At 41.3% G+C, this 27,241-nt stretch overlaps 3 protein-coding genes across 3 annotated transcripts; 1 reads left to right on the plus strand and 2 right to left on the minus strand.

Moving 5' to 3' along the window:
* The first annotated feature begins 328 nt into the window (after nt 1-328).
* AKIP1 (A-kinase interacting protein 1) lies at nt 329-10,133 on the plus strand. The gene is made up of 6 exons (XM_067540754.1): nt 329-655; nt 969-1,095; nt 4,711-4,788; nt 6,885-6,998; nt 8,470-8,520; nt 9,681-10,133. Exons 1-6 carry the CDS (start codon nt 405-407, stop codon nt 9,822-9,824), a joined length of 765 nt encoding a protein of 254 aa, XP_067396855.1. The 5' UTR covers nt 329-404; the 3' UTR covers nt 9,825-10,133.
* Nucleotides 10,134-10,507: 374 nt separating this feature from the next.
* LOC137148152 (uncharacterized) lies at nt 10,508-14,699 on the minus strand. Its single transcript, XM_067540752.1, has 5 exons — nt 14,484-14,699; nt 13,576-13,748; nt 12,693-12,865; nt 11,299-11,548; nt 10,508-10,904 (listed from the first exon to the last, which is right to left on the minus strand). The coding sequence occupies exons 1-5, from the start codon at nt 14,605-14,607 to the stop codon at nt 10,821-10,823; spliced, it is 804 nt and encodes a 267-aa protein (XP_067396853.1). The 5' UTR covers nt 14,608-14,699; the 3' UTR covers nt 10,508-10,820.
* Nucleotides 14,700-24,467: 9,768 nt separating this feature from the next.
* ASCL3 (achaete-scute family bHLH transcription factor 3) lies at nt 24,468-25,865 on the minus strand. Its single transcript, XM_067540410.1, has one exon. The coding sequence runs from the start codon at nt 25,320-25,322 to the stop codon at nt 24,792-24,794; it is 531 nt and encodes a 176-aa protein (XP_067396511.1). The 5' UTR covers nt 25,323-25,865; the 3' UTR covers nt 24,468-24,791.
* Nucleotides 25,866-27,241: the final 1,376 nt, after the last annotated feature.

The following is a 27,241-nucleotide window of genomic DNA, read 5'->3' on the forward strand; positions in this document are numbered from 1 at the left end:
TTAAGAAGCTGAAGTTCGTCCCATTTCTTGTTGCAACTCCGCCGTCCTGACCCGGTGGGAAGCAGCAGAGGGAGTCAGTGCCTCGCCCCGGGGAGGGAGCCGCAGAGGGTAGGGCAAGCCCCACTGCGGGGCTAGGGGGGCATTCTGCCCTGGGCAGAGCCCCTGCTGGGGTGGGAGTGGAAGGGAGAGCTGCCCCTGCCCGGGGAGCAGGCCCGAAGCTTAACAACCCCAGCCTCCGCGGGGGGGAGGGCAGCGCGTTCGCCGCGGGGCGGTCCGCAGAGCACGCAGCGCCGAGCCCCGAACGAGACTGAGCAGCGACGGAAAAGTCCCGCTCCCGGGTGCAGCAGCTGCAGCGCGAGGGGGGGAGGCCCCCGGGAGAGCAGCTATTCAGCGCGCGCATTGTGATGCGCTGCGCCGTGTTCCACCGCGGCCCCGCCCCCAGTGTGGACGGAGAGCAGCGGCAGGGAAAGGAAGCGGCTGCGGTGGCCGCGCGCGGGCGGGCTCTCCTCCTTTTGCAGCCGGTGCCAGCCCCCGCCCCGGGAGGCCGTGCAGCCAGAGGAGCCGGCAGCTTGGCCTTCATAAGCGGGGGGGGGGGAATGCACTGCTCCCCCCCTGTCGGCTTGCCTCACAGCCTCCCGCCCTGCACGGAGACACGGTGAGTGCCGCTGGCTGCTGGGCGGCCCGAGGCCGTGCCCCGTGGGGCAGAGGCTGCAGCGGCCCCTCCGGATGGGTTCCTTCCGTCCCCCTCCCCTCCCAGCTCGGCAGGAGCCTGTGGCAGTCTCCCAGCCCCATCTGCCTCTGGGGTCGCTGGTGGACGGGCTGTCTGGCAAGGCCCAGGCCCTGCCCCGCTGAGCCTACAGGATGGACAACCGCAGGGGGGATGGGCCCTGGCTTCCCACCCGCAGGCTCTGTCCCCCCAGCCTGGCTGGGGGCCTGTCCTGATGACTCTGCCTGTGTCCCTGACCCAGGATGCAAGGCATGGAGAGCCGCTGGCCGGCGAGGGGGACCCGAGGCATCATGCAGCCCACGGCAGGGCTGGCTCTGGAAGTACTGGAGCGGGCGAAGCGGCGGAAAGTGCGCTGGCCAGAGCCTGCGGTCAGTGTCCGGTAACAGCAATTCCTCTCCATCTGGCTTTTATTAATGAACCCCTCGGAATGAGCAGTGCTGCTTTCCCAGCGTTCCAGGAAGAGTACAAGAGTGGTTCTTAGCACGTGTGCAAGGTGCTTCAGGTAGCACGTGACCAGGATTCATTGCCAAATTTGGTCCCCTGTTTGGATCATTAGTTTCCCTGGGTTGAGCCTTGCACTGATTGGGAGCATGATGTGAACACTGACCCGTGCCCTCCCCAGGCATAGTTAATGCAGTGCTAGTCTTGGGCATGAGTAGTCACATAAGGGTTGAGGGTTGTGGCCTCTTCTGATTTAAACAGGGCAGTTATGGATTTGGGGGATGCCGCCACATCTCTTGAAGGCATATTCACTGAACCAAAGAAATCCAGACTTTGTGGCTAGGAGAACCTCAGATTGTCTTCTCTGAGTCTGTTGTCGTGAGATCTATAAAATGTAGTGATGACTCTGCATATAGAAGATGGTGCTGTAACATAATGTCACAGTGGATACCTGGCATGATTTGAGCAGCTAAAAATACTTTAAAAAGTCAGCAACCTCCTTCCACAACCAATTTATCACTTGAACTTGCACTAGTGCCCATCCCTCTTGCTCCTGCCAGAGAATTTGCCCATTTTCCCTGCTTAGGCAAGAGTGGAAATGGGGGATTACGTTATGGGTCAGAGGAAGATGGGAGAGCCCCATATGTCTTGGCAGACAGCTCTTGCAAAACAGAGAGCTGGCCCTGAGTTCAACATATGCCAGCCATGATATGCAGATCCCACCATTAGTCCCTTATGTTTGCACAACTGTTGAATAACATTTTTGCTTAATATATTAATATTATTAATATTAATTGTATTAATCATAGCTAAATTTAACATTATAATATATAAACACTTAGCACGTACAATTGCCTTTTCATTGTCAAAGCACTTTGGGGATCTAAAATATGCAGTTATTGTACATGACAATATAACACACCTGGACAGATTAGTAATGTGCAAGATGATTTGAAAAATAAAGTGAGCAATTCAGTCTTTGTTGGGGGAAAAAGGTCCACTATTAAGTGGTATATTCTGGTAAAAACAATGAATTTTGAGTATGAGCACCATTTGAATTATGATACCCATACTCCATAGCTTTTAAGAATAAATAGCGTAAGGAGGTAATGCATGTTGACTATGGCTAGGATTTTCAAAAGCACCTAAGTGACTTAGGAGCACAAGTCTCTTTAAAATCTCACCCTATGTTCCTTTAGGTATTTGGATGACTTGCTTAGTGCGTACAAATCATGTTCGTCTCCACCATAAAATCCCTCCAGAGTGATACAGGCGAACTTGCCCACAGTGCAATAATGCTTTCAGTAGCCAAATAAAATCCCAGTCTTGCAAGTTATCCTGCACAATGGTGTTAGCTCCCTAAATCCCCCATGAAATCTGTTATATAAAGTGGTGTTTAGTTCCTGCCAGAAATTTCTGTGTGCTGTTAAATAGCTGTCACAGCTAGCTGTACAGGTAGCTGCATTTTAGTGATGGATAAAATGATGCCAGTATATTACAGAAACTTGTAATTGTTTATTAGCTATGGTTTTAATTTTTTAAATATGAAAAATACTTTAAATAGAGTCTCTTCAAACCAAGCACTTACTGGTGTTTGGGTACTTTCTAGGTGGTGGTTGTGGTTAATTTATAGTGAAAGAGACGTGTATAACACCCTACAAAGAGATTAGGCCCTTCTCTGAAGAACTTAAATAGTTTTTCTGTATGCATCTGCAGTCACTTAAATTGAAACAAGGTGGTACATCCTCTGTTGCTCATACAGGGAGTAATCATGGTCTACTCTACTGAAACTTGTTCAACATAGTCACAATACCTCTTTTTCAGTACATTCTCCATAGTATCAATGTAAATGAAGAAAGTGGCTACATCTGTCCTTTCCCCCAGTTACTCTCATTTTCTCTCCTAAATCCTTGGACACAACTTATTTTTATCAACATGTATGGACAAAGAATCTCTGATTGAAAAGGTGACAGTGTTTAATCCAACAAAGAATAAAAACTTAAAGCGAGTAGGTGACCCATTAGTAGGCTAACTAAAAACAGAATTATTTTTAATAATTTGATTGACATGGAAACCATCTTTCCAGGACCACTGGTTCACAACAGCATTCAGGGCCAGCCCTATTACTTGGAGAATCAAGCTGCCAAAAGGGGAGACAGGCAGTGAGTAGACAGACACACACACACACCAGTTTTTCTGCCATGTGGAATTAATTCAGGCTTCTGGGTAAATTGCAGAATCAATATAAACCAAAGAGGGTTGCAACAGTATCGAAGCTCAACTTGCTGGCTGATTGGCATTGGCCCAGGTCAAGAGACTGCTAATCTTGAGCTTTGAAGTAGACATGTTAACTGCAATTGTTCAAATAGTGTAGACCCTTTGAAATGGAGGCAAATTGAATGTTAATGAAAAAATTATTTTGAGAGTGCTGGAAGGTAAAGAAGGATTGAAAATACCGGTGAATATAAACCAATTAATGTGAAACTCAGGTAATTACAGTTACAAAGAAATGTCACATCTTAGGGCTGGTCTCTACTGAAAACGTCCATTGTCATAGTTACGTCTCTCAGGGATGTGAAAAATCCACACCCTTGCGGGATGTAGCAATGCTGACCTAACCCTGGGTGTTCCTCTTATTGTCTCTCGGGGGGGTGTGGTTTAAGGGCTAGTCCATACTTAAAATTTACAGTGGTACAACTGTGCTGCTGTAAGAGCACTTGTGTTTTTCACACCCCTGAGCAACAAAAGTTTTGCCAACGTAAGTGCTAGTGAAGACAAAGCCTTACTAAAGAGAGAAGAACCCCTCCCATCGCTGCAGAGAGTGTCTACACTGAAGCACTACAGCAGCACCACTGCAGTGTTTTAAATATAGAGACACCCGTAATGATTGACTTTCCTTGTAGAAGTTCTTTAACCATAGATACAGTATCCCATGTCCTATAAGGTTGCCCTTTTATCCCATGTCCCATAAGGGCCTATCATCTGAATGTGCAGGACTTAGATATGTACAGTACAGACATATAAATTTTCATATACCTTTTCATTTGCTATAATACATGAACATTTTAATATCCCTTAGTACAAGATCATTGGTTACCTTTCCATTTGGTATACAGTCAAAGCCAACATGAAATTTTCAATGCTGCTTAACAGATAAATTAGTATCTAACTCGGTGCTCTGAGACCCAAGTTAGGTAATTGCTTCACGTTTCGTAGCAGTGGGTTGGCTGAATGTAATCATACAAGTAAAGATCTGATGCATGTTATAAAGGATAGAGTAAGCCAGAGTTGCATAGTTTTAATTGGCTACGTACCACATAGTAATAGGTTACAGATGGTTCAGTTTCACCATAGGGAAAACCATCAGAACTAATCAGCATTTTGTTGTTTAAGCTGCTAGCATCACTGCAATAATGTCCAACTGGACTGGCTTTTATGAATTAAAAATTAACAAGGCATAAGCTGCAGAGGAGCCTCAGCAAGTTTTTGCTTTGAAATAATTCGCGCAACATAATGACTTATACAAATTTGTTTAATCACAGGAAGAAGATTCTGAACGTCTCAATGCAGCATTTGCATCAATAGTGGAGTTCATGAGTCAAACCACAAAGGAGTGTGAGGTAAATTTTATGTTGGGCTGGATGAGCGGGGAAGTGTCCATGTTGTGCCTTGCATCTGGGGAAGAGCAAGTTTAGACTGACCAGCATTTTTACCACTGTCTTCTGAACCTGCTCTGAGTTGGGTTAGATAATATTCTGGTATGTACACCACCACATGGCCTGTATTAGCACTTCCATTGTTACTTGCATCAGTGGAATTGTAATGGAGTCATCTCCTAAGACAGCTGCCCATTTCTTCCTCTCAGGTGGAAGAAAGGTTTGATTATAGTGCAATGACATGACGGGCAGAAAGAGAAACTTCAAATGAAAGGGTTAGCCAGTGCATAAATCTTGTTGTCAACCACTATTTGCCCTTGAATCTATACACGCAATTGCTTCCAGTGGTGCACAGACATTCACACCAGCAAAGTAGTTTTGTTTTGGATCAAGCTGATATGATGTCTTCCACCAATGTTGTGCCAATATAGCCAGCAAATAATGGGAAATTAGCTCCAAGATAGCAGGCATTCTGTGAGATTAAAGAGCAAGAGGAGGAAGGAGGAGTTTAATGTCAGCAAGTCTCCAGCAAGACGTAGATATCTCTTTCCAGCTGCCTTTCTTTTGTTTGTGCATGTCCAAGATTAGGCATGTAATACCCTGTTATGGTTCAATCCATACTCCTTATTGAAGCCAATGGGAGTTTTGCCTACATAAGGATTATGGAATCAGATCCTTTGAATCAAGAGATCTTTATTGTTTCTGTATTTGTGATAAGCGAAGCCAAGGAGCAAGGAACAAAATGCCGTCATTGCAAACCCACTATTGTATGCAGAGCTCTGAATCCACTGCTCTCAGTCTTTGATCTCTGCAAATATTTTACCCTGAAATTGTAATTTGAGCACTGGGTTCTCAATCTCATTAGCTTTCTGGAGATACCTCTGAAACGGGGAACCAATTACCTTCAATCCCTCTTTAGAAAACAAAACTGCAGAACTTCTGATTGATTATGCAGTAGGGAGATTATCTAGAAAGTTAATTATAATAAAGGGTGAGTCTTCAAATAGAGAACTGCAAGATGAAGAAAGAAAACAAGAGTTCAGTTTATGGCAGTAATTAGCTCCTGTATAGCACCTTTTATCATTTCAAAGCATTGTGTAAACATTAGCCAACCATCAAACAGGACAGGAAGTTATCACCTCTATATTACAAAAGAGGAAACAGAGCAAGACCCTAAACCTTGCTGCCTCTTAATGTCACACCAGTAATCAGTAGCAGAGCTGGGATGGGGATATAGAAATTATTGGCTTCCACGCCCTCATACTTAGTCCACTAGACCATGCTGTCCTATATGCTTTCCAAGATCATAATTGTGGGAGGGGGGATTCTCTTATCCATAAATTCTAGAATAAAATTTTCAAAGTGAGTAAGTGTAATTGAAAATCAGTGGGACTTGGGTTCCTAAGTGACTAATTCACTTTTGAAAATGGGACATAGGCAACTAAGTCATTTAAGCACTTTTGGAAAATTTTACCTAATGTTAAAGTTTTACTCCCAGACTTCACAACAGAAAGATCCACCTTGACTTTTTTATGCAACAATACGTGACGTATTATCCATTATGCCAGTGTGGTGGTTCTTGTTTTTATATAATGCTGGACACATATACAATGTAAACAACAAAATTAGTTTAACCTATTGCCAAATGTGAACTGCCTCCATTTGCAAGATAGTGGTATTGGAAACAAAAATGTCTACTGGCCACGTGTTGTTTGTTGTGGATATCAGATGGAAGAAATAAACAAGGAAAATGGAACTTTCTACGTTCACTATCTAGGAACCTAAAAGAGCAAATCTACACAAGTTTCATGTGTTTTGTTTCTGTGGGGGCAGCAGATAGCAGTAGTGTCATTTTGAGCACTTTGAAGGGGTTGGTTTCAAGTCACTGGGTGCATCAGGGTATAATTCCATTTCTAACATGAGAACAGATCAGCTGATTTAATTCAAAAGGTCAGCAACTGTGTTTCCCCACTCTTAGTATTAACTGCGAATGAAGAGGTTTCTTAGGTGTGGCTGTGATATTTGGCTATCTAATCCTCTTTACTTTAACTGTCTTCCAGAAATATTATAGCTATGTGCCAGCAAGTAGATGCCGAGAGAATGAAATTAAACATATCTGCAGATATCACAGCAGACAAGCAGCAGAAAACTTGTTACAGACATTGGAAGAAGAGGTAAGTATACTGGGTGCTATTCTTTGCTCATATTTAATTTCATTCTTTTCCTCATCTAAAACATGTAGATGGTCTGCATAGTGTTCTCAAGGATTCCCCTGTACCTGCCCCTTCTTCAGGCCCTTTGTCACGCTAATCAGAGTTTCAGTTCAAGTGCTCAGATACTACAGTGATGAGTGCCAATATAAGAATCTAGAGAGATCTGATGTTTCCCTCTAGCTGAGGGGGTTGGGAGGGGACACATTCAGTGTCACTCCAAATGCCTGCTCATAGGAGGAGGGGAGTCTGTCCAGAGCCTCGAAGTGCTCCTTTTCTCAGGGGCTGAGTGTGTCTGTGTAATACTCCTAGTCCTTGCATAGCAAAGGAACAGGATCCTGAATGCAGCTCTCTGCATGGCAGTGTGACATGCTGGTATGGCATATGGCAGTGTAACACACTTTCAACTTCCAAGGCACTTTTGCTCTGTCCTCACATTGCAGCAGTCCTGTCCTGCACTTCTCATAACACTAACAATAGTAATACAGTGACACAGAATTTATTAGCCATTTTGGCTGAAGGAGGCTTAATTGCACAGGGACAATAGAACCAAAAAGGGGCACAGCTATCAAAGCTTGACTCTGACTGTCAGGAGGGTGAAAGGTCACGAAAAGTGATTTTGAATAAAGTCTCTAATTCAAACTGTCACTGTACTCCCAGCTTCCATTTCTCAGCCAGAGTGTTAACAAGCATCTCTAGTTATGCCAATGATCAAAGATGTCTCAGCTGGTGGTTTTCATATTTTTACCACTAATCTGTCCTGCCATTTATATCATTTTCTTACCCGGGGTCCTTATGTTGTTGTGGATGTGCTGCATCATGTTGGAGGGCAACACCAAAGAGTGGAACCAATCGCATTCGGTGATTCAGCCTGCAAGACTGCCTTAATTTGCCCCCTTAGCACAGCATGTTGTGAGGTTTATATTGGAATAATTGTATTAAAATAATTTTTTTAAAAAAGGATTCCAGTTATGGACTAAAGTGACCTCTGAGTTTTTCTCAAAACTCCGTGTTAATGTTCTAGGTGTTGTATTGGGTAAATTCAGTTTTAAAACAACTTTCTGCATTTTGACACAAGGCTATTCCACCTTTCTCCTGCCCTCCCTTATTGGAAAGGCAAGTATTTGCTGCTTAAAGAGACTCCACCAGGTACATTTTGGACCAAACTATAAGTTTAGCCAAAATTTAGGTTTTGCAAAACTTACGAGTAATGTTTCCATGATTTTTTTTTAAAAATCCAATTATATCAAAATTCCCCTGCAGTTTTTCTGACCCACTATAGCCAAGATACTTATTTGGAAAAGTATGCTTCAGGGCATAAGCTAACCACTAACTGATGATGAAAGAGCCCCCACAGTGGAACCCAAAACAGAATCTAGAACTGGCAAGTTATGGAATTTGATGACTAACAAGCAGCTTTCCTCCTCTTCTCCAGAAAAATGAAAACTCTCCAGTGTCAAATCCAACTGAAACCCCCAAGCAACCTGTAAGTATTTGAAGTTATTTAATCTAATCAATTATTGAAAATTCTGCTTCATCCTATTTCTAGTCAAGTGAAAAGTTTTAAGGATAATGCAGACAATTATTTTGCTCTGTTACCTGCCCTCACGTGATATAAAATGCATGTGCAAAATCTACCACCACTGCATATAGGTGAGAGTGCTAGAATACACACACACGTGTTTGTGCACACATAAAAATGGAAGCCAGATTGTGAAATATTGACACTATTATTGAAAGTGACCCATGTCTGGATTTTGGATAGATGCAGAATTTGTGAGGAATTGTGAGTGAATGATTAAATTGTTTTAGTCGTTCTCTAACTTACTCTAGCAGTAACAGTCCAGCAGCCCTTCAGCCACACCTTGGGTGTACTTCTGGCATGTTCCCTGTGCTGGAGCAAAGCCAGGCAGGGGTGACTTTGAGCCAGTTATGCTGCCTGAGTGGTGCAAAGGGAGCATATCACAGACAAGAATCTGGCCTAGAAACTTCCACTGTGGGTAGAGGTCAGGTAGTGTTTCAGAATTTTCTTTAAAGATGTTAACTACTGAACACACTACCTGCTGCAACCTTGAAAAGTTAATTTTGGTTGTAGGATTCAGTAGTCATTGTACTGACTTAATGAGGAGATAAAATTCTGATTCATTGGGCTTAATGGTCAGTGAGAAGGAGAGAAATACTTTACATTTCCCAAAGGTTAATTTGCTGAAGCAGTTTTAGGAACTAATTGCTATGGTTTCTGGGCCACAGAAATTAAGAAATATGGAATTTTTATTAGAACCCAAAAACAAGATTCTTTTCTACTAAATTTGTATTGCTCATATTTAAGTTTTGTTTATTTTTGACAACCCTATTTTCCCAATTTTACAGATGATAGCTAGTTAGTACACTATTTCGAAGTATTCTTTTTTTAAAATGAAAGGATTTGAATATGGCCATTTTTACAATCTCAGCTTACTAATATTTGTATTGGACAGAAAAATTTTGCTACCACTAGTGTCCATCCTGCCAATATATTTTGCAAAAGTTAATATGTCAATATATTAGTTGAAATGTAACTATATAAACTAAAGTTCCATTTCTTTGAGCAGTTTTAAGACAACCAAACTGTATTATTACTTACCATTTATTTTTTTCCCCTTTAAGGCTAGAAAGGCTTCCAAAGATCTCTACATTGAAGTTTCCCCCGGCACCTATTCTGTCACAGCAACCTCAGAGGATATGGTGAAACAGACACATGTGGTGGATGTTAATGCAGGACAAAGTATTGATTTAACCTTCAGTATATGATGATCACTATCTCCCAGCAATCATAGAAATAGAACAATACCAGGGTCTCCTAAGGAATTAATGTAACAAACTATGCATATGTTTTTATCTTTAGCACTTTAACAATTTCCTTTCTCTGGGCCTCTTCTATTTTACTCATTTTGTCTACTTATTGTACACTTAGTGCTGTTATAGCCCATTGTGTACATGGATGTTATGACTATTTATATAAATGTGCTTTAATTTCAATTATGTGCCATGTATAACCCATAGTGGGGGGGTTATTTTTAAGTCAAAGAAGCAATCAGTGGAATAAAGGATAAAAATTAATCTTTCAGATGAGAATTATCTTTTTTAAATTAAGAACTAAAGTGGTGCATGTTGTATTTATAATTGCTTGCATTTAAGGATCCCTATTCTCAACTGGTGTAAATCAATGTAGCTCCATCGACATTCGCACCAATTTACACCAGCCTACAGTGTGTCACGTAGAATACTGTATCTGATAGCTGGTCATTCTGGTATGAATGAAGAAACTGGAGCTGTAATTCAAGCTAAAAAGTGCACATGCCTGCAATTTAAACAAAATGTAAGCCCAGTTATTGCTACAGTTGTTGCTACATAAATGTAAGTTTCGCCAGTACCCTTTGTTTTCACTTTCATTAACCTAAACCCCACTTGAGCACAACATGTAGGCACGTGCTTAACTCCTAGTTACATTCATTATCTTTGAGGCCCTGATTCAGCAAGGTACTTCAACATGTGCCTAATTTAAGAACATGAGTCATCCCACTGAAATCATTGGGACTTCTCATGGGCTGAGACCCCCATTCAGCAAGCTACCTATGAATAAAATGGGTGTCATGTTTTAGCAAACTGTTAGTTGGTTTATTCTAATAAGATTCCAATTGATTTTATTTAGGGGAAGTTTTAAGTATGGTAGCAATAACAGGTTGGGATTCTATGTAAATATTTGTTTGTATCTCTGTAGCTTCTCCTTTGTTCTGTGTTGTCGGCTTACTTTCCTTTCTGTTTTTCATCTTGAAAGATCTTTTCTGCCATTAACTTGTACTGGGTCTCCACTCTTCTCCTTCTGGCTTCCTACAAGAGAGATTATCACGCTGAAATCCCTGTAGCAGACTTTTTTTTTTTTTTTTTTTTGAGACCATGAGAACAAATGGAAAGCTTATTAAAACCTCACCCCCTTGCTTTCAGTGCTATTACTTGTTCTTTCTCACTCCTCCTTCCCCCCCGATGGTTGGCTTTTAGTCCAGCACAGTGAACTTAATATGGAAAGATACTCTTCCCCTGGACAGGAGATGAAAATGGGGTATTTCAATTGCTTAAAACGGTGCTACCACCAGAAAGCTATTCTGATGACCTATAGATTGTGGTGTTTAAAGGAGAATAGGAGGGCCTTATAGCAGAGAGCTTTACAATGAGGGCACAATCTATTCGCTGTATAAAAATAACCCTATAGAGATGGATCATTTACCTGAGATTGTATCTCTTTAATTTCTTCAGTCATACACTTGTTAAATTCCCTCTGATCGTGTCTCTCTCTGACTTGTTGCAGGTGAGCTAATTTTTGCTCTTCTTTCTGCCTGTCCTCCTCTGACATAGTTTGCATCTTCAGGTTTGTCCTCTGCTGTGCAAGCTGCTTTGTTTTCATTGTCTGACTCTGCTTTATGTCTTGTTCTTTTACCTTCTTATCTTCATTCCCAAGATGCTGTAGTTTCTTGGTCCTGGAAAAGAAAAACCCAGTGAGTTAAGCGTTGTTCCGAAAAGCATCAGTGTTTTTGTCTGCTCTTCTTCTCACTTCAAAATAAATGAACGTGCATGATGGAGCTTTCCCAGTGGCATGTGTATACATGCTTCAATGAAAGATAAATATTTTAAAAATAAAAAAAGCCTTAGGATAGAGTTCCAGGAGCACTCAGTGGGACTTTCACTTCTGTGGGAGCAAAGTTAGGTCAAGGCTGAGCACTTTTGAAAACCCACCCTTAAGTTTTAGTTGGCTCTTACAGTTGTGTATTTGTAAAGGACATGGTCAAGTCGTTGAAGGCTCCATCTAGAGGACAAGATGGAACTGCGCTTTAGCTGTGTTCAGAGACTGTAATTTGAACTTTAAATTGAACCTGTGTCTCTTGGGAAATGTCCTATTGAGTCAACCCTTTCAATCTTTTTAATCAGTCAGAGATGGAATGTTCCTTCTGTTACTGCCACTAGAACTGCAGGGAACAGCGTGGCCACCCACAGATGCAACTCAAGTCTCTCCCTTTAGTTTCTTTCTAGTCTTTACAAACATACAGGGCTGAATCCTGCAGCCCTGCCACACACAAAACTACTGACTTCAGTAAAAGTTATGCATCATGTAGAGGTCTGTGTTCAAGCCTTGTCCATCTGGGTATGACTTCTTAGTCACTCTTTCCAGAATTGGTAGAAACAGATATCTGACATGATCCACCCATGAACCATTAATGTATGGTATGTCTGAAGTCCTGTAGTTGTTCCAAAGAAACCTACGAAGAGCAATTTCCTAGGAAAGGTATATATCAATTAAAACAGAGCACGCTGTGGACATGTATTGATAATTTAAATTAGACACTCATTCTGCTCAAATAAAAAATATGCACAGTAATTGCAGTCTTCAGGAGTTCCTCATTGGAATTAAAACACACAGTAGTGTGTGTAGAGCAGATATTCCAATATATAGCCCCTATCTGTTTTGTTTCAATTCTAAGGAACACATACCAGTACAAAAAGATTTATCCTTTGCAAACAGAAATTATAAGTTTACTGTGGACGATGCTTTCCTCTGTAGTCAAAGTCCATAGTACCTGAAGAGGGAAGATGCAGAGTAGCTAATACTTGACCTGTGTGATGTACCTCCGGTGTTCCTGTGCAGTCTCATACTTCTCTTCGGCCTGCTTTTCTCGTTCACACTCCCACTTCTGCTGCTGGATTTTTTTCTTTCTTTTTTGTTCCATGGAGGCTTTTCTCTGGCATTCACATTCTATTTGATTTTCTCCAAGTTTCTCTAAAGGAGGAGTGGCCTGTGGCTGGGAGAAATGAAGAATGAAAAAAAGAACTTTAGTCCTCTTACTTCTGATTTGGTTTATGTATTTTGTGTCCTCTAGCTGAACTCTAGTGCTGTAGTCTTCTCTGTAAATTGCCCACTATTTTGAGAGGGAAAAAATTATTTCAGAATCAGATCCACAGGACTGATTTCTAGAAAAATGCCTGCAGCTTTCAGAGCTACAGAAGCCTTATCTGCAGGCTTTGGAGCAGTACAAAATGCCCTCCATGAAGCGAGGCTGGTGCAAGAGCTGCCTAGGGAGAGATGGAAGGGAGGAGAGCTCCTGTTAACAAGCTCCGTGCTTGGATTCTCTTACTCTTGAATTTCAGAGCCATCCATTCCCAGGATCAAGAATCCTATAGCAGTCACTTACCTTCCTAAGGCCCTAATCCAGCTCTTCACTGGGCATTTGGATCAGTGTCTAAGGTTACAAGCTCCATTGAATAACCATCTGGTTATATGCCAATTTTTTTTTTCTTAACTGTATAAGGTGACTTCAGATCCTGCCCAGCTGTGTCTTGTATTGGGAAAAGAGCTCTCTCCCAACACAGATATGGGGGTGTTTAGCATGCAACGGGGTAATCTCAGAGCCATTTCCTTCTGCAGTTGACATCCAGAACAACAACAGAAAAAACTTCAATTTAAAGAAACAATGTACCTAGTTATAATACTGTTTCACCATGGATTACTTACCCCCAGTGATGGTTTGAAATCATCATGGATTAAGACCTCTTTCACTGTGAGATGTCTTCTAGGAGACTCTTCAATGGTTTCAAACATCGCACTCCGGTTGCACGTATCCAAGGAGAAAATTGTTCTGGATTCTACTTTCCCCTTTGTACACTTACTGCTGGGAATGCGGATTCCTGGTGACATTGATACTACATTTAGTGTGCATAGTCTTACTTTTATATTAAAGATAACAAAATGCAAGTAGTTTGGAAAGGAATGTGCAATTTAAGCCTAAAAGGAAATCTTCCAGGTGCATGATTTCTGGTTCTGGATGTCAGTTACTAAACTAGAAGTTAATTGCGTGGAGGGTACCCTGAAAAGTGGGGAGGAGCAGGAATTGAGTTGCATATAGATGTTCCTAAATCTGATTCCATTTTTGCATGGTTTTCCATGAGATGAAGTACTGAAAGAGGAGCCCTTACATGTTGAAGAAGGCAAAACATTGTGCAGATCATGCATTTATAGAAATTAATTAAAGGGATTTTTAACGGATGCCTGGTTTAGGTCCCCATACAAAGTTTTGTTTTGCTTTTTTTAAAAAGGGGAGCAGGGGGGCTACAAACAACATTTTTATGGATTTCAGATTTATGAATTTAATTTATTTTACATCCTAGGTAGTAGTTAAAGGGTTAATTACATATTGCTTGTCAGATTTGTTTTCCGCACACTATACACACTAACTTACCTTATTTCAACAGTGGTAGACACAGACATTTTCAAGTACATCTGTGTCACTGTTAGCAGGGATATGGGCCTGCATTCAAGTTTCACACTCAATGAGATACAGTGCCAGATGGAAGAGGGTCACAGAATGCTTTCAGAGAAGAAGCATCTCTTGACCAGTGACCAAGGAAGGAGATGAAATATACCTGGATTCCTAGGATGTGACTTGGGGTGGCTTCTCTTCCAATACTTCCACTCAGATCTTGCAGCATCTTTCAGTTTGGGTTTTGTGAAAAGGCTGGAATCTGTATTAACAGTTTTATCCACCATCGTAGTCTTAGTTGGGCATGTCTCCTCTTCACTTTCTGACTCAGAAGAGGAGGAGGAGGAAGCAGAAGCAGCTGCTGATACTTTTTCCTTTGGACTTTCCAATTCTAGAAGTTGTGCAATGGGCTTGTTGTTGGACTCTTGCTGTTTAATGCCTCTTTGAGGGAGCAGAGGTGTGGATGGTAGAGGCCACCAGGCATTGAATTTGGGATGGGAGCAGCAGATGCATCCCACGTGTACTGGTGAACAGCATATACTGTGACAATGACCATGAAAAGAGGGGCAGATTAATGGGCATAGCCACCTATACTTACTTAGCCCATCTAAAGCCCATGAGTGAATGAGGGCTGTTTGAGGTCTGCAAGTAAAAGTGTAAGAGCTAGTGCTGTGAGGGGGTTCCATGAGCTTTAATCTGCTGGTGAAGGGCATGCGAATCATCTCTACTATCCTTTCCCACGTGTTTGGTGGAATCCATAAGGCCACACCTAGTGGTACTTTCACTTTCTTGCCGTTCCAAAAACAGACCAATATTTCTTCATCCTCTGAGGCTATTGGAGGGGGAAAATGGTAAGATACCATTAGCCAGTGCTGCTGTGCTTGGGAAATACTAGTATCTTGATTGGTCTCAGCGATTTAATACACATTTTCTACCTTTGCTCGTGTTCTAACACCTCCTTATCAGATACTGTAAGATATGGTGGCAGCTGTTGAATTTGCCCATGTTATCACAGGCCTGGCAGATGTTTTCCTGCAAATTTGTCACCATGTGAAATAGACGCAAATGATAATTGTCTGGGTAACTTTTGGTATTGCAGCCCAATTTGGCAATGATAATCCAATGGCATTTTATCAATATATTGATAAACAGCCTAATTGTCAAACATGGGTGAATTAATAGGTTGTCTAAATTCCACATTTGGGTGCTCAGATCAGCACTTGGATGTATAAATAACCCAGTGCTGATCTGAGCATTCTAATACAAGCCATCTTCTTAAGACTGCCCCCATTTAACAACTCGGCTTCCTGTGCATCAAGTTTCGTGAATGGGACACATTATCCTCCCCCCTTGTTTCAGTAGATAGTTATATTGAATAACTGCTAAAAGAATAGATGTAGTGACTAGCCAAGGTACAAATCTGAAGTCACAGTTTTCTTAATACAAGGTAGAACTAGAAGTTAACTTTCATACTCAAGGTATTGCTAAGTAGCACTCCCTAGGAATCTGTTGGCAGTTCCCAATATAGCCCTTGCAACTGGTCTTATTTTTAAAACAAACACTGCAAGTTGCACTGATGCCCCTCGGCTGCAGTAGCAATACTAAGAATTCATTCTTACCTCTAAAGTTGTGTCCTATGTGAGGGTGGCAGCATCCTTCTTACCTCTCAGGGGGTCCCTTGTCTCAATGCCCAGTAGGATGGTTCCAGGGCCATATCTGACTAGGTCTGGTTCCCATGGTGCTAGCACTTTGTCTCCTGGGAGTATGGAGTGCCTCATTCCTTTGACATATTCGAGGATGTCATCCCCGTCTGTTTTTTGCACACATGCCGAGTACTTTTCACCCAATGCAGCTGATTTGTCAAACTCTACCAAGAAAGTTCTTCTCTCGCCCTGCTACCAGAAACAAAACAGAATTATGAGGAAGCCCACTATGTAATACATAAGAAGGTCTTGTGATGCAGTTCATTCCATGGCTGCTTAGACTAAGCCTGAACACCAGGAGAACATGAATGGTGATGGTAAGCAGCACATGCTGTGTCAGTCTGGCAGCTAGAGAGCTGGAAAGAACTACAGGAGGTTATTTGTGTCCAGCAGCCTTGGTAAAATACTCCCCGTATATTCACTACAACTCAGTCTTGTATTTTCTCCACTGTCAAAGAGACACTACAGGCCTGAGATTATGTGCCTAGCTATAATTCATATGACGCTGCTGATTTCACAAGCTACCCCATACACAGATGGTGACAAAGTACCCAAAGGCAGTTCAGACCTGTTCTTCTATTCACTCATGAATCTTTTCCTATTAAATATCAGGTAACAGGCATTTTATATTTTAAAAAACAGTTAAGGAGCTTTGCATAGGAAGTGAAGTAAGTCACTCCCCTGCTCTTCAAAAAAGAATAGGCCCTTTTTTCTTTAGAGTTTTAAGTACTAACAACTTAATACATTGAAGCATTCACTAGTGTCTAAGAAAAGACATGCTGTGCCTTGGTTTGCAGATGAATAAATTCATAAGTGTATACATAACACACTAACAGTTTTCCAGCAGTATCAATGTTTATCTGTCTATTCACAACAGTAGCTGAGGGTGCTGTCCACAATAACACCAAATTCATCTAACCGTGGCCCAGTGCCCAGCATGAGTGGCACAGAAACAAAGAGCCTGTCCCTGCAGGGTGCTGAGAGCCCTGACTCACGGCAGGAGCCAAGACTTCTTACAACCTAGCAGGATGGGCTCAAGGGGGACAAAACGAAGTTCCAAAAAAAGGTAAGAGCTGGTGGAAGAAAGGGAAGCCAAAGTGGTCAATGGTGGACTGACCTGACTTGGAGAGAAAAACCTGGGCTCTAGCCTTGAAGACAGATAAGGATGCTGGGGGCATCCTATGGGAGGGAATGCCGTAGACAGTCTCTGACCTAAGAAAGCACTCTCTGGTCCATCTGGAATATAGCCTTGGGACTGAAAGTAAAAACATCCCAGCTGAACTCAAAATGGTGGGCAAGGGAGATGTGAGTGGTCAAATGCCTCAAGCCTACAATGAATTAAAGACACAGTGTATGATTGGTAAAAACCTCAGAATGAATCTAGCAGGGAAGCCCAGGTCGGATTTACAAGTCACGTTGCCTCACACTGCAAAAGGCAGAAGAGGTTATAGTGAAGCCAGTGTTACACCAGCATAGTATCACAACAGGAGCTTCCCTAAAGATATCAATATGGTAATCTCTATCTCACAAGCAGCTGCCTTGGCTTCTGAATAATGGGCATGCCCTGACTTTCCAAAAGCTAAATTGTCCCTGAAGCAGATTAGAATAGCTGCTGGCAAATCAGACATGAGGAAGACAAGGCACAGCAAAGGAGGGGGAGAGGCTCCTGAATGCCCGCCATAGAGGCTGCATAGAGGTGTCATCACAGCCTCTACTTTTATGTTATCCCAGGCAGACTTATACAGTATCCCATTATTCAATAGGTAAAGTAGGTTGGGCTGGAACACTGGACACTACGGCTCCTATACAAGTTAAACCACTGGAGCTGCATAATCACAAAGGCAGAAGCTCTGCTTCTGACATGCCTCCTGACTTCATGCAACAGCCTAAATCAAAACCAGATAGAAATCCTTCATGACGCCTAGACCCAACAGTACAGCTGATCTGCCTGTGCACCCCCTCGACCCAGCTCAACCCATAGCAGGGTTCAAGTGGTAGGGAGGTGCTACTTAGGGGCATGCTGCAAGCTCAGTGAATTTCACCTTTTGTCGATCTCTTCTAGGGGAGTCCACTATGTGATCCATGTGACTTCCTACAATGAATGGATCTCACTGTAATAGGGGCACATAGTAAATTAAGAATATCTATGCAAAATAGGTGAGACAATAATCACTTGCCTCTATCTCCTCTTTTATTGTGCCAAGGTAATAAAACCCATCAGGTTCCCTTCTTGCTAGAACAGGACCATTAGCAAAATTCACGGATATTTCCGACACCTTCAGCCCCTTACACACTGTGTCAGGGAAATGGGAACAGTGGCCGAGCCATGAACACCTTGAATAAAATGAAAAGGATTAGTGGTAAGAGAGAACAGCTTCCATAAGTCAAGCGAAGAGACTCTATTGATCTTCCAGGGCCAGATCCAGGGCTCCTGGTGGACCTGTTTTGTTCCACCCCCATGGTGCAAAGCAGGCAGGAGCTAGCTGAAGATTTGCCTATGCAGAGGAACCCCTCACTTTTGTAAAACCAGCATAGCTAGCTGGCAGCCACCCCCCCCCACCCCCAAGCCTCAGACCCATTGAGGGGGTTTGGCGGTTGTGGTAGAATCACACTGTGATCCTGGTTTGGTGTAATCTAGAGCAGCAGATGCTCTAATTTGTGCTGGGAGCCAAATTAGCCCCCAACTGCCCTTAAGATCAGGTTAACAAGAGATGTCCCCAAGTCCCACTGAAGCATTCTCCTGTGATATCCAGACCCTGACACTGGCTACTCTTAGCAATCCCAGCTCCTCTGCCCCACAAAGGTGCAGGGTGCCCCAGTTTTACCCTCAATCACCATTGCTGTAGAACACAGCCTTTAAAATACAACAAAAGCAGGTTTATTTAAGAAAAAATATAGATTCCACTAGAAACAAGAGAGAGTGATGGAAACATCTAGTTCCAATACAAAACAAAATCATAAAACGCAAACTAGGGCCTACACTTAATAGTTACCTTTCCTAGCTAATAAAGTAGGATTTCCCTCCCAAAGTTCAGTCTGTTGCAGAGCTGGCTGGCATCACAGGAAATTGTTCATGAAACCCACCCCCCATTCAACAACATGTCTCCTCAGTGAATGGATACAAAGAGTCTTTCTCCATCCTGTGTTATACTGAATCCGTCTTTTGTCTTTATTCACAGACAGGGCAATCTCGTTTGCTGTGATGTTCCTTTTTACCTTTGAATGTTTGCTGTTGTCTTTGATGGTTTTCCATCGACTGTTCTGGGATAATGCATGGTTAGACAATTGACCCTTGTACTACATTACCAACTGACCAGGGAGGGCTGACAACTCCCTCCCGCTTGAATGGACCATGACCCAAACATACAATTCCCTACTGATTAACTTTACTCTAAGATCATATGTCATAGTTTTTAATATAGTTACATTATTCCTTAAATATTACCTGTACACATATCTCACAATGATTATAGGCATTGATAAGTTACAAGTTTTCAGTAGCGACCTCACATGCTACCCTTCATGGAAAAATACCATGAAAGGGATGTATTAGTATGGATTGGGATGTAGTGAGTTTGTCAGATCTGAGGCAGAAGTTGTTTGTAAAGAACAGTGAGCCCTTTGCCAGTTGGCACCAATGGGCCTGTGTCACAGAGCATTTCTTTAGTTAGTGGGCTTACTTGATAGCTTGTTTCCAGTCATCTGTAGTGGTGCGGACAATTTTCATCAGTGTCTATAAAGCTGACAATGAAAAAATATGGCATTGCTCAAACTATCTTCAGTTTGCTAATTTGTCAATACAACAGAGACTGTGAGTGACACAGCAAATGACAGACACAAGCAAGCACTTTTTGTTACCTATGGGGGATGAGAGATCTGGTAATCCAAGCAGGATGCACTATGAAAGAACCATTAGAGACAGGATCAATATTAGTTAGGAAGTTGCTGCATGCGCATTTATCTAGTGCTGTCATTGCTCTGCAGTACTTGTTATCTGTAAGCAAGGAGCCTCCTGAATGCTCCATTCCCTCAGAAGCAGTTACCTATAAAATAGAATTGTGATAATTTGGTGTTTGAGGTGAACAAACAAAATATACCAGGTTTTAAGCTAATATACACAGTACTTAAATGCTGACTATCATGATTTACATTTTCTAATGAATCCCAAAGGACTCTAAAACATTTATGAATTTTTCACATAAGAAAATGAATCAAAACTTTGCATACCACTGAAATGCAGCTACTTCTGGTGTGAAATATAACAACTGTTTTACTGCACCGAGCAATAGGACTTGAAGATTAAGGTATTCAGTTGAAATTAAGAGGGGGAATTTAGGTAGGTGGAATGTAATTCACCAGACTAGAATTTGGCCAGAAGAAGTCAGTGTAGTTAACAGCCTATACTATCTCAAGCCCCTTGATGTCAATAAGAGCCTTTCCAATGACTGCAACAGATGCTGAATCAGACTTTTATGTAAGGTGATAGGCATCTTAGAAACATCAAATAAACTAGGAAAGCCTTTGGGAATTTTCCGTTTTAAATCGAGTCCTCCATAGGACAGTGCCCTCAAACACCTCTGCGAGACTCATCATTGTACCACCTACCTAGGGAATCACCAGCGTCACCTGCTGCACCTGCATTCTTCCTAAAAGTTTCCCACCTGCATCCTGTCCCATCCCAATCCTGTATATTTTATGAGCTATGGCAAAAATCACAGCTGGAGCTGATCTAGTTGAATAAACTCGAAGACAGCTTTTGATTGTGGTGCTAGATTAATGCTGCCTGTTACTCATGTTATAGTGATGCATTTAAGGGATGTTCTGTCATGTTTTATGATGACAGGTTATGCTTTTAGCAAGAAAAGGAAAGCATGCTCAGTTTTGACAAGTGATAACTATTCTGTAGATGTCAGATTAAACTTTGCAATGTGATAGCTACCTCCAGTAATCTGGGTGAGATTTAGTAGAGACATTTCTATTCTAGCTAGATTTTTTTATATTGCTTTAAAGATATTTATACATGGGGTAAAATTTTCAAACTGAAAGTCAATGGGATTATGCTCCTAAATTACTTTTAAAAATGGAATTTAGGCTCCTATGTTATTCAGCTGCGTTTGAAAAATGTTACCTGTGGACTTTATCATCTGTCGTTTTCTCTGGTATAAAAGATCTTTTGGTAAACATGGTCAGATTTCAGCAAATTCTTATTTAACAAACCAGTGTTTTACATAAACACCCAATGGGATCATAAATTGCAACAGGATCTTAAATTGCAATAATTATTGTAATCTCTGCAAAAATTGTGTCTGCAAATGAGCAAATAATTTCAAGGACATTGAGAACTTACTTTATAAGCATACTGATTCTCAAGCTATTACACACAAAGATTAATGAAATTATGAATGTAAAGTTAGGTTCTGTGTTGATTTTCAAATTAATTTTATTTTTAATTTTACATTTTAAAAAAGTTTTGAAGTGAATTTAGTGCTGGGGAAAAGTATTAGCCAGGCAGCCCTAAAAGCAAAGTCCCTTTTTATCCACAGAACAGATACTGCATGGGCAGAGGAGAGCAAAGACAAAGCTGACTTGTATAAAATTATATTCTGTTTATTAAGCATCTTCAATTACTTAGATACAGTGGTCTGGAAAAATGAATATATTGAACTTACCAGATATCGAGAGTGTCTAGTTTTGTCATCTTGATCTGGCCTGACTTCAGAATTCCTGCCCTTTTGCCTTGGTGTGAAAAGTCATTTGTTGCTAGTGTGTTCCAGTTACTAAGCTGGTTGCCATAGATTCACTACCAACAGGAAGTGACTGTGTTGAAAAAAGCCTCGCAGGCACGTACATGAGTGTTTCAACTAACAGCCAGAGGAACAGTACTACCAAGGATGATAATTTGTCTACCATATGTCCATTCTATTTGAAATGTGATAGACATAATCTTATCAATCAAAGTATCAGTTACAGTGGTGGGGTCAGAGTGTAGGAATGCATGGGCATATATACAGTCTCTCTTGCACCCTTGAATGACCAAATGCAATCTTATTGATCAAGACAGGATCACATGAACCTGTGGGATTAAAATTAAAACCCCATCTGAGGTAACAAAAGTGCTGCTGGTCAGTTAGGGCAAAAGGATAATGGTTGAACTGGTGTCAAATCACTTTACAAACATTAATTCATTGTCTCACATCCATCTACCAGGTAGATAATAATACAGTACATTATGTATTTAAATAGCATCTCAATGGCCCTACCAAGATCAGGGTCCCATTGTGCTAGGCACTTTATAAACAGTGAGAGGGAGTGCCTATCCCTAAAATTTTAGTCTAGACTAGACAGATAAAAGGAGACACAGACAGGTGACGTGATTTATTTGTATTATTTGTACTGCAGTGGCATCTAGAGACCCCCAGCCTCATTATGCTAGGCAGTGTACAAAAATGTACACAGTTCCTGCCCACAGAGGTTCCAGTTGGACTTTCCAAAGTCACTCAGCAGGTCAGTGGCAGAGCCTGGAACATAATCCTGATTTCCTGAGTCCCACTCAAGGTGCCGTCCACTGGACCATACTGCCTCTCCCCCATTTTAAGGTGGTTAAACAGAGATTACTTAACTTGTTCAAGATGAGGCAGAAATAATAGCTAGGAATCTTCCTGACTGTTGATCTCTGCTCTGACCTGTAGATCAGCCTCCTCTTCAATATCCTTAACTCATGATTGGAAGGGCATTTAATTGCTCCTCTGCAGGTTTTTTTAGGTTCATCTGCTACACATATGAAATCTCATTGCTGGCTTGTGCAACATGTTCTACTTCCCAGCAGCATTTCATCAGAGTTGTATCTCACAGCCTTTTAACCAGAGGATTGTCATAAGGAAATGAATTTAAAACAACTGGATGACTGGCAGAATCACCTCTGATTTTACAATCCCCAATCCCAAGCTTCAAAAATAGTCATGCTGTCTTCCTCCTCCTAAGGACCTCAGGCGTGAAGTCACTGGGGACATGCAGCTGCTCTGTTGTTTTGAAAATCAAGCCACTTGTTTAGGAGCCTGAACGTAGATTTAGGAGCTGAATTTGAAGAGCCCATTTTTGAAAGTCTTGGTCTGAGCACTTTGTTTTCACTAAGAAAAGAGCAAAGACAATCTGGAGCACGACCCTGCCCAATGTGGGCTTTAGCAGCAACAAAGCTTTTAAGCCTTCAAAAACAACGGTGAAGATTGCAAGACTTCAACTAGAACGGAGAGAGATGCATGTGCGCACTAGAGACCTGCCCCACGCGTAAAGGGATAGTACTGCAAATAGTGATTAGCAGCGTAATGTTCCTTTTGTCATAGTAAAACCAGCTTTTTGCTTCCATAGACCCTAAATGCTGGGCCTAAAGGAAAGGCCACATCTGGGTTAGATTAGCAGGTGCTAATGCTGTTTGGTTCTCTGTTTTCCTCAGTACTTCGCTGCATCCATCTTGCAATTGCTCTCATTATGGTATACGGAGAGTCTTTTTATTGAACATCAGTAAAATAGGCCTATAAATAATATATTACCTTTCAACCCAAGGGATGTCAAAGCTCTTTGCAAACCATGGGCTAACTCTTCCTCACCATTCTCATGTGAGTAGGCCCTAACTAGAAAACTTTGCTGAACTGCAGTTAAATGACAGTTTCACCCTACAGTTAACAGTGCAGAGCAACAATTTAAGACAGGAAGTGAAGAAATATTATGACAGTGAAAATGCTGAGGCATATAGGCTTGCAGGATGTAATTATTCAGGGACAGATTCTGCCATCCCTCCTGTGATTGAGTAGCATCTTACTGTATCAGTAAGTAAATCCATATTCAGTGATTTTTCAACAAGACTCATGAACTAAGCTGACTCAGAGCATGGGTGACAGAATCTGGCTCACAGATTGGAATTTGACCAGGAAAAAAAGGGTTTAAAACCAAACTAAGAGCTCCAGCTTTCAAATACCAAAAATATTGGTTAACAAAAGGATAGAGATGCATTCCAAAAACATTGGCATTTTTCCACGTTCAAGTAATTCTATTTTGGAAAGTATTTTTACCTCTTTTTAATAACAATAATACTTAGCTCTTATGTAGTGCTTTACATGAGAAGATCTCAAGTGTTTTAAAAAGAGGTCCGTATCCTCATTTTACAGTTGGGGAAACTGAGGCACAGAGCGGGGCAGTGACTTACTGAAGTTCACCCAGTGGGCCTGTGACAGAACTGGCATCCCAGTCCAGTGCTCTATCCACTAGGCTAATACACCAGCAACTTGAAAAAAAAATTGTCCTCTGTATTTTAAGGAAGAGAGCGGCAATTAGGGGAGAGATCCTTTGGGGATGTGGCAATGGGGTAAATCAATTCCATCCCTGAAAATGAATAGAAGCTGAGCCCCATCAATGAAAAGGTTAAACTTTATTTAAAATGTGTAGGCTGAGATGGTGTATACATTTGCTCCTTTTTGAAAAAAGTATATATAGTTGTACTTTCAGTTTCCAACTAATGAAATTAAAGGATTTTTTCTAAATTTCCATGAATTAACTATAATAGTTTACATTTCATTTTCCTGTAAATTGGTATTTCTCATTTCAATGTAATCTCCTGTAAATTAATTTAAACTCTCCCCATTAGACCAGTAGGGATGTGTGCTTTGTACAGTTCATAAAATGTGTCAGTTTCACAGAAATGTGTGTGTATAATATAATAGTGATTAGCTTCAGCTGTGATTTTTTTCCTTCCCCTGGAGAAGTTCAGATAGCCCTCAAAACTGGATGTCTCTGGCAATTGCCTTGGAAGTATGGCCCAGTTCCACGCTATTCTTCTCTGTCACTGCAGAATCATAGTACAGAACAGATTGTAGATGGCGAATGTATTTTATTGCAGCACGAAGAGTTTCTACTTTGCTGAGCCGTTTCTCTAAGTATTCCTCAGGTAGGTGACGTCTGAGTTTGGCGTATCCTTCATTGACACATCTAACCCTCTGTCTTTCCCTTTCATTTCTTTTTCTGATGAAAGCCGGTCCATAAGAGTAGTCACTCCTGCCATAATCAGCATGGGTGACTTGGTAAGGAAAGTTGCAAGGATCAGTGTAGAAGTTCTCTGTGATCAACTGCTCAGGTGTAAAAGGAAGTAGTGGCAAATCCTCAGAGCAAGTGAACTGGGTAGGTGTCTCAGGGTACACATGAAATGTGACAAAAGGGTCCCCACTGAAAGGCCTTGTTAGTTGTACATGTTGTGAGTCATTGTAGATGGACCACTTGTCCATGAAGTTACAGTAGCTTTTACTATCCATTGGGCTTTATGTTTAACCTGAAAATGTATATTTGCATATTAATGTAATGATTAATACACAACTTAAATGGGTTAGGTGCTGTTACTGGCATAGACAGTAAACTATTTGGGGCAGGGATTGTCTTTTTGTTCTGTGTTTGTACAATGTCTAACACAATGGGATCCTAGTCCCTGACTAGGGCTCATAGGTGCTACAATAATACAAATCATAAATAATAATTTTCCAGGAAGGATTTTAGTGCATTTCTGATATTATGGAATGGTGTGGGAGATTGTCACATGGTATGTAATGATGTCCTATTTGAATAGTATCCTTCATATACACAGGAAAGTGCATAATCACCAGCACACGCTATAGAAATTTACTACTAAGCACTGGCTAAACATAAAATAATCCCTTCATGCCTCCTAAAGGAAACCACAATTAAGCTACACCAAGATCTCAGATTTACTTGGCATTTGTCACACCAGATCCTCTGCATTTGCAAAAAAGGCTGGCTGAATTTTTGCTCCTTCCTCCTGTGCTTATATAGTGACCTCAATCTCCTTCAATTCCCTCTTCAACCCCCACCACTTTCAGTTAGCATTCTGCCACGCAGATAGATCCAGACAGTGCCATAAACCCATTACACACCGGCAAGGTAAACAACAGCCTCTCCATCCCATCATTCTCCTCCCAAAACACCATTACAACTCACGTGACTGTAACCCTCACTGAGCCAAACAAAGTATTCACCAAGAGTTTTATACTCTTCCCTTATTTTGTCTTTTCACCTACACGTTTGATGTCTTTACTCTCTGTATTATATTGCAATTAGATTGAAAACTCCTTTTGCTGTCCTTATTATGATGTCTGTACAGTGACACACTGGTACTACCTAAGAAATACAGCTCCTCATAAGTGGCTTCCTTATGGATTCTTGTACCCATGATTGTTTTGCGGAGTCCCTTCCATTGATTATTTGAGGATCAGCTTATTAGCAGGTATTAAAGAATGCTCACGAAAAAGCTGTCCAGATCACATTCCAGCTGTAAAAAGGTTGTTTTTTTGTTTGTTAGGGAGAGGGGTTTATATATGGTAAGTGAATGAACTTCCCTTTGGCGTATTGCTTACAGCCCTTTTCACACGTCCCTTTAATTCATGATGGCCCATTAGAGGACCACATTCTCTCCCTACATCTGCCTGACAGCAGATATGATGGAATAAATAATTCAGGATTTGTATTTAGCCATTCAAATCACATGTGGAAGTTTGAGAGAGACAGCAAAACCATCTCCTTAATACAAAGGTATATTGCACTGCTACAGTATTGTCAAGGCACTACAGGAGTAGTTTAACCTCAGCCCTCCAGTACTATTTTTCTAATAAAGCCACCCTTTAAAAAAATTTAGCTGCAGACTCTTAAAACCACTACTTGTTTTCAGTGACTGTATGCAATTCTTGCCTGTATAGAGACCGATCTGATTTCCTTTTGCTACCATCCACTTCCATGTCATCAAGGTATCATAATCTAAAGTAGTCAGGTTATATCATGCCTTCTAAAGGAAAAAGCCACCAGAGAACTAACAAGCGTTACTGGAAATGCCCTATTTCCACCGCCCATTAAAAACAATTGCAAAGCACTACGAATTCATTACACAGGGAGATGTCTGGTATCTGATGGAGGGAATGCCACCATTAATTCAACTCCTTCACAATGATTTGGGGCTATTTTAGCAGATTTTCTAATACTTTCATACCCTCCATACTCAAAAGGGAGGGAATTGTATGATCCAAAGTTTGGGCCGATCTTCAGATCCCAAGTGCACATTATTCTCATCTGTAAAAATGATGTTCAATTAAAATATCTGTGTAACCAATCTCAAACACTGTTTTAATTTTTTTCTGATTTTACTAACTTAAAACTTTCACTGAATTGA

This window comes from Emydura macquarii, unplaced genomic scaffold (genome assembly GCF_026122565.2).
Source record: "Emydura macquarii macquarii isolate MOO-44397 ecotype Brisbane River unplaced genomic scaffold, CSIRO-AGI_Emac_v2 contig_587, whole genome shotgun sequence".
Lineage (NCBI taxonomy): Eukaryota > Metazoa > Chordata > Testudines > Chelidae > Emydura > Emydura macquarii.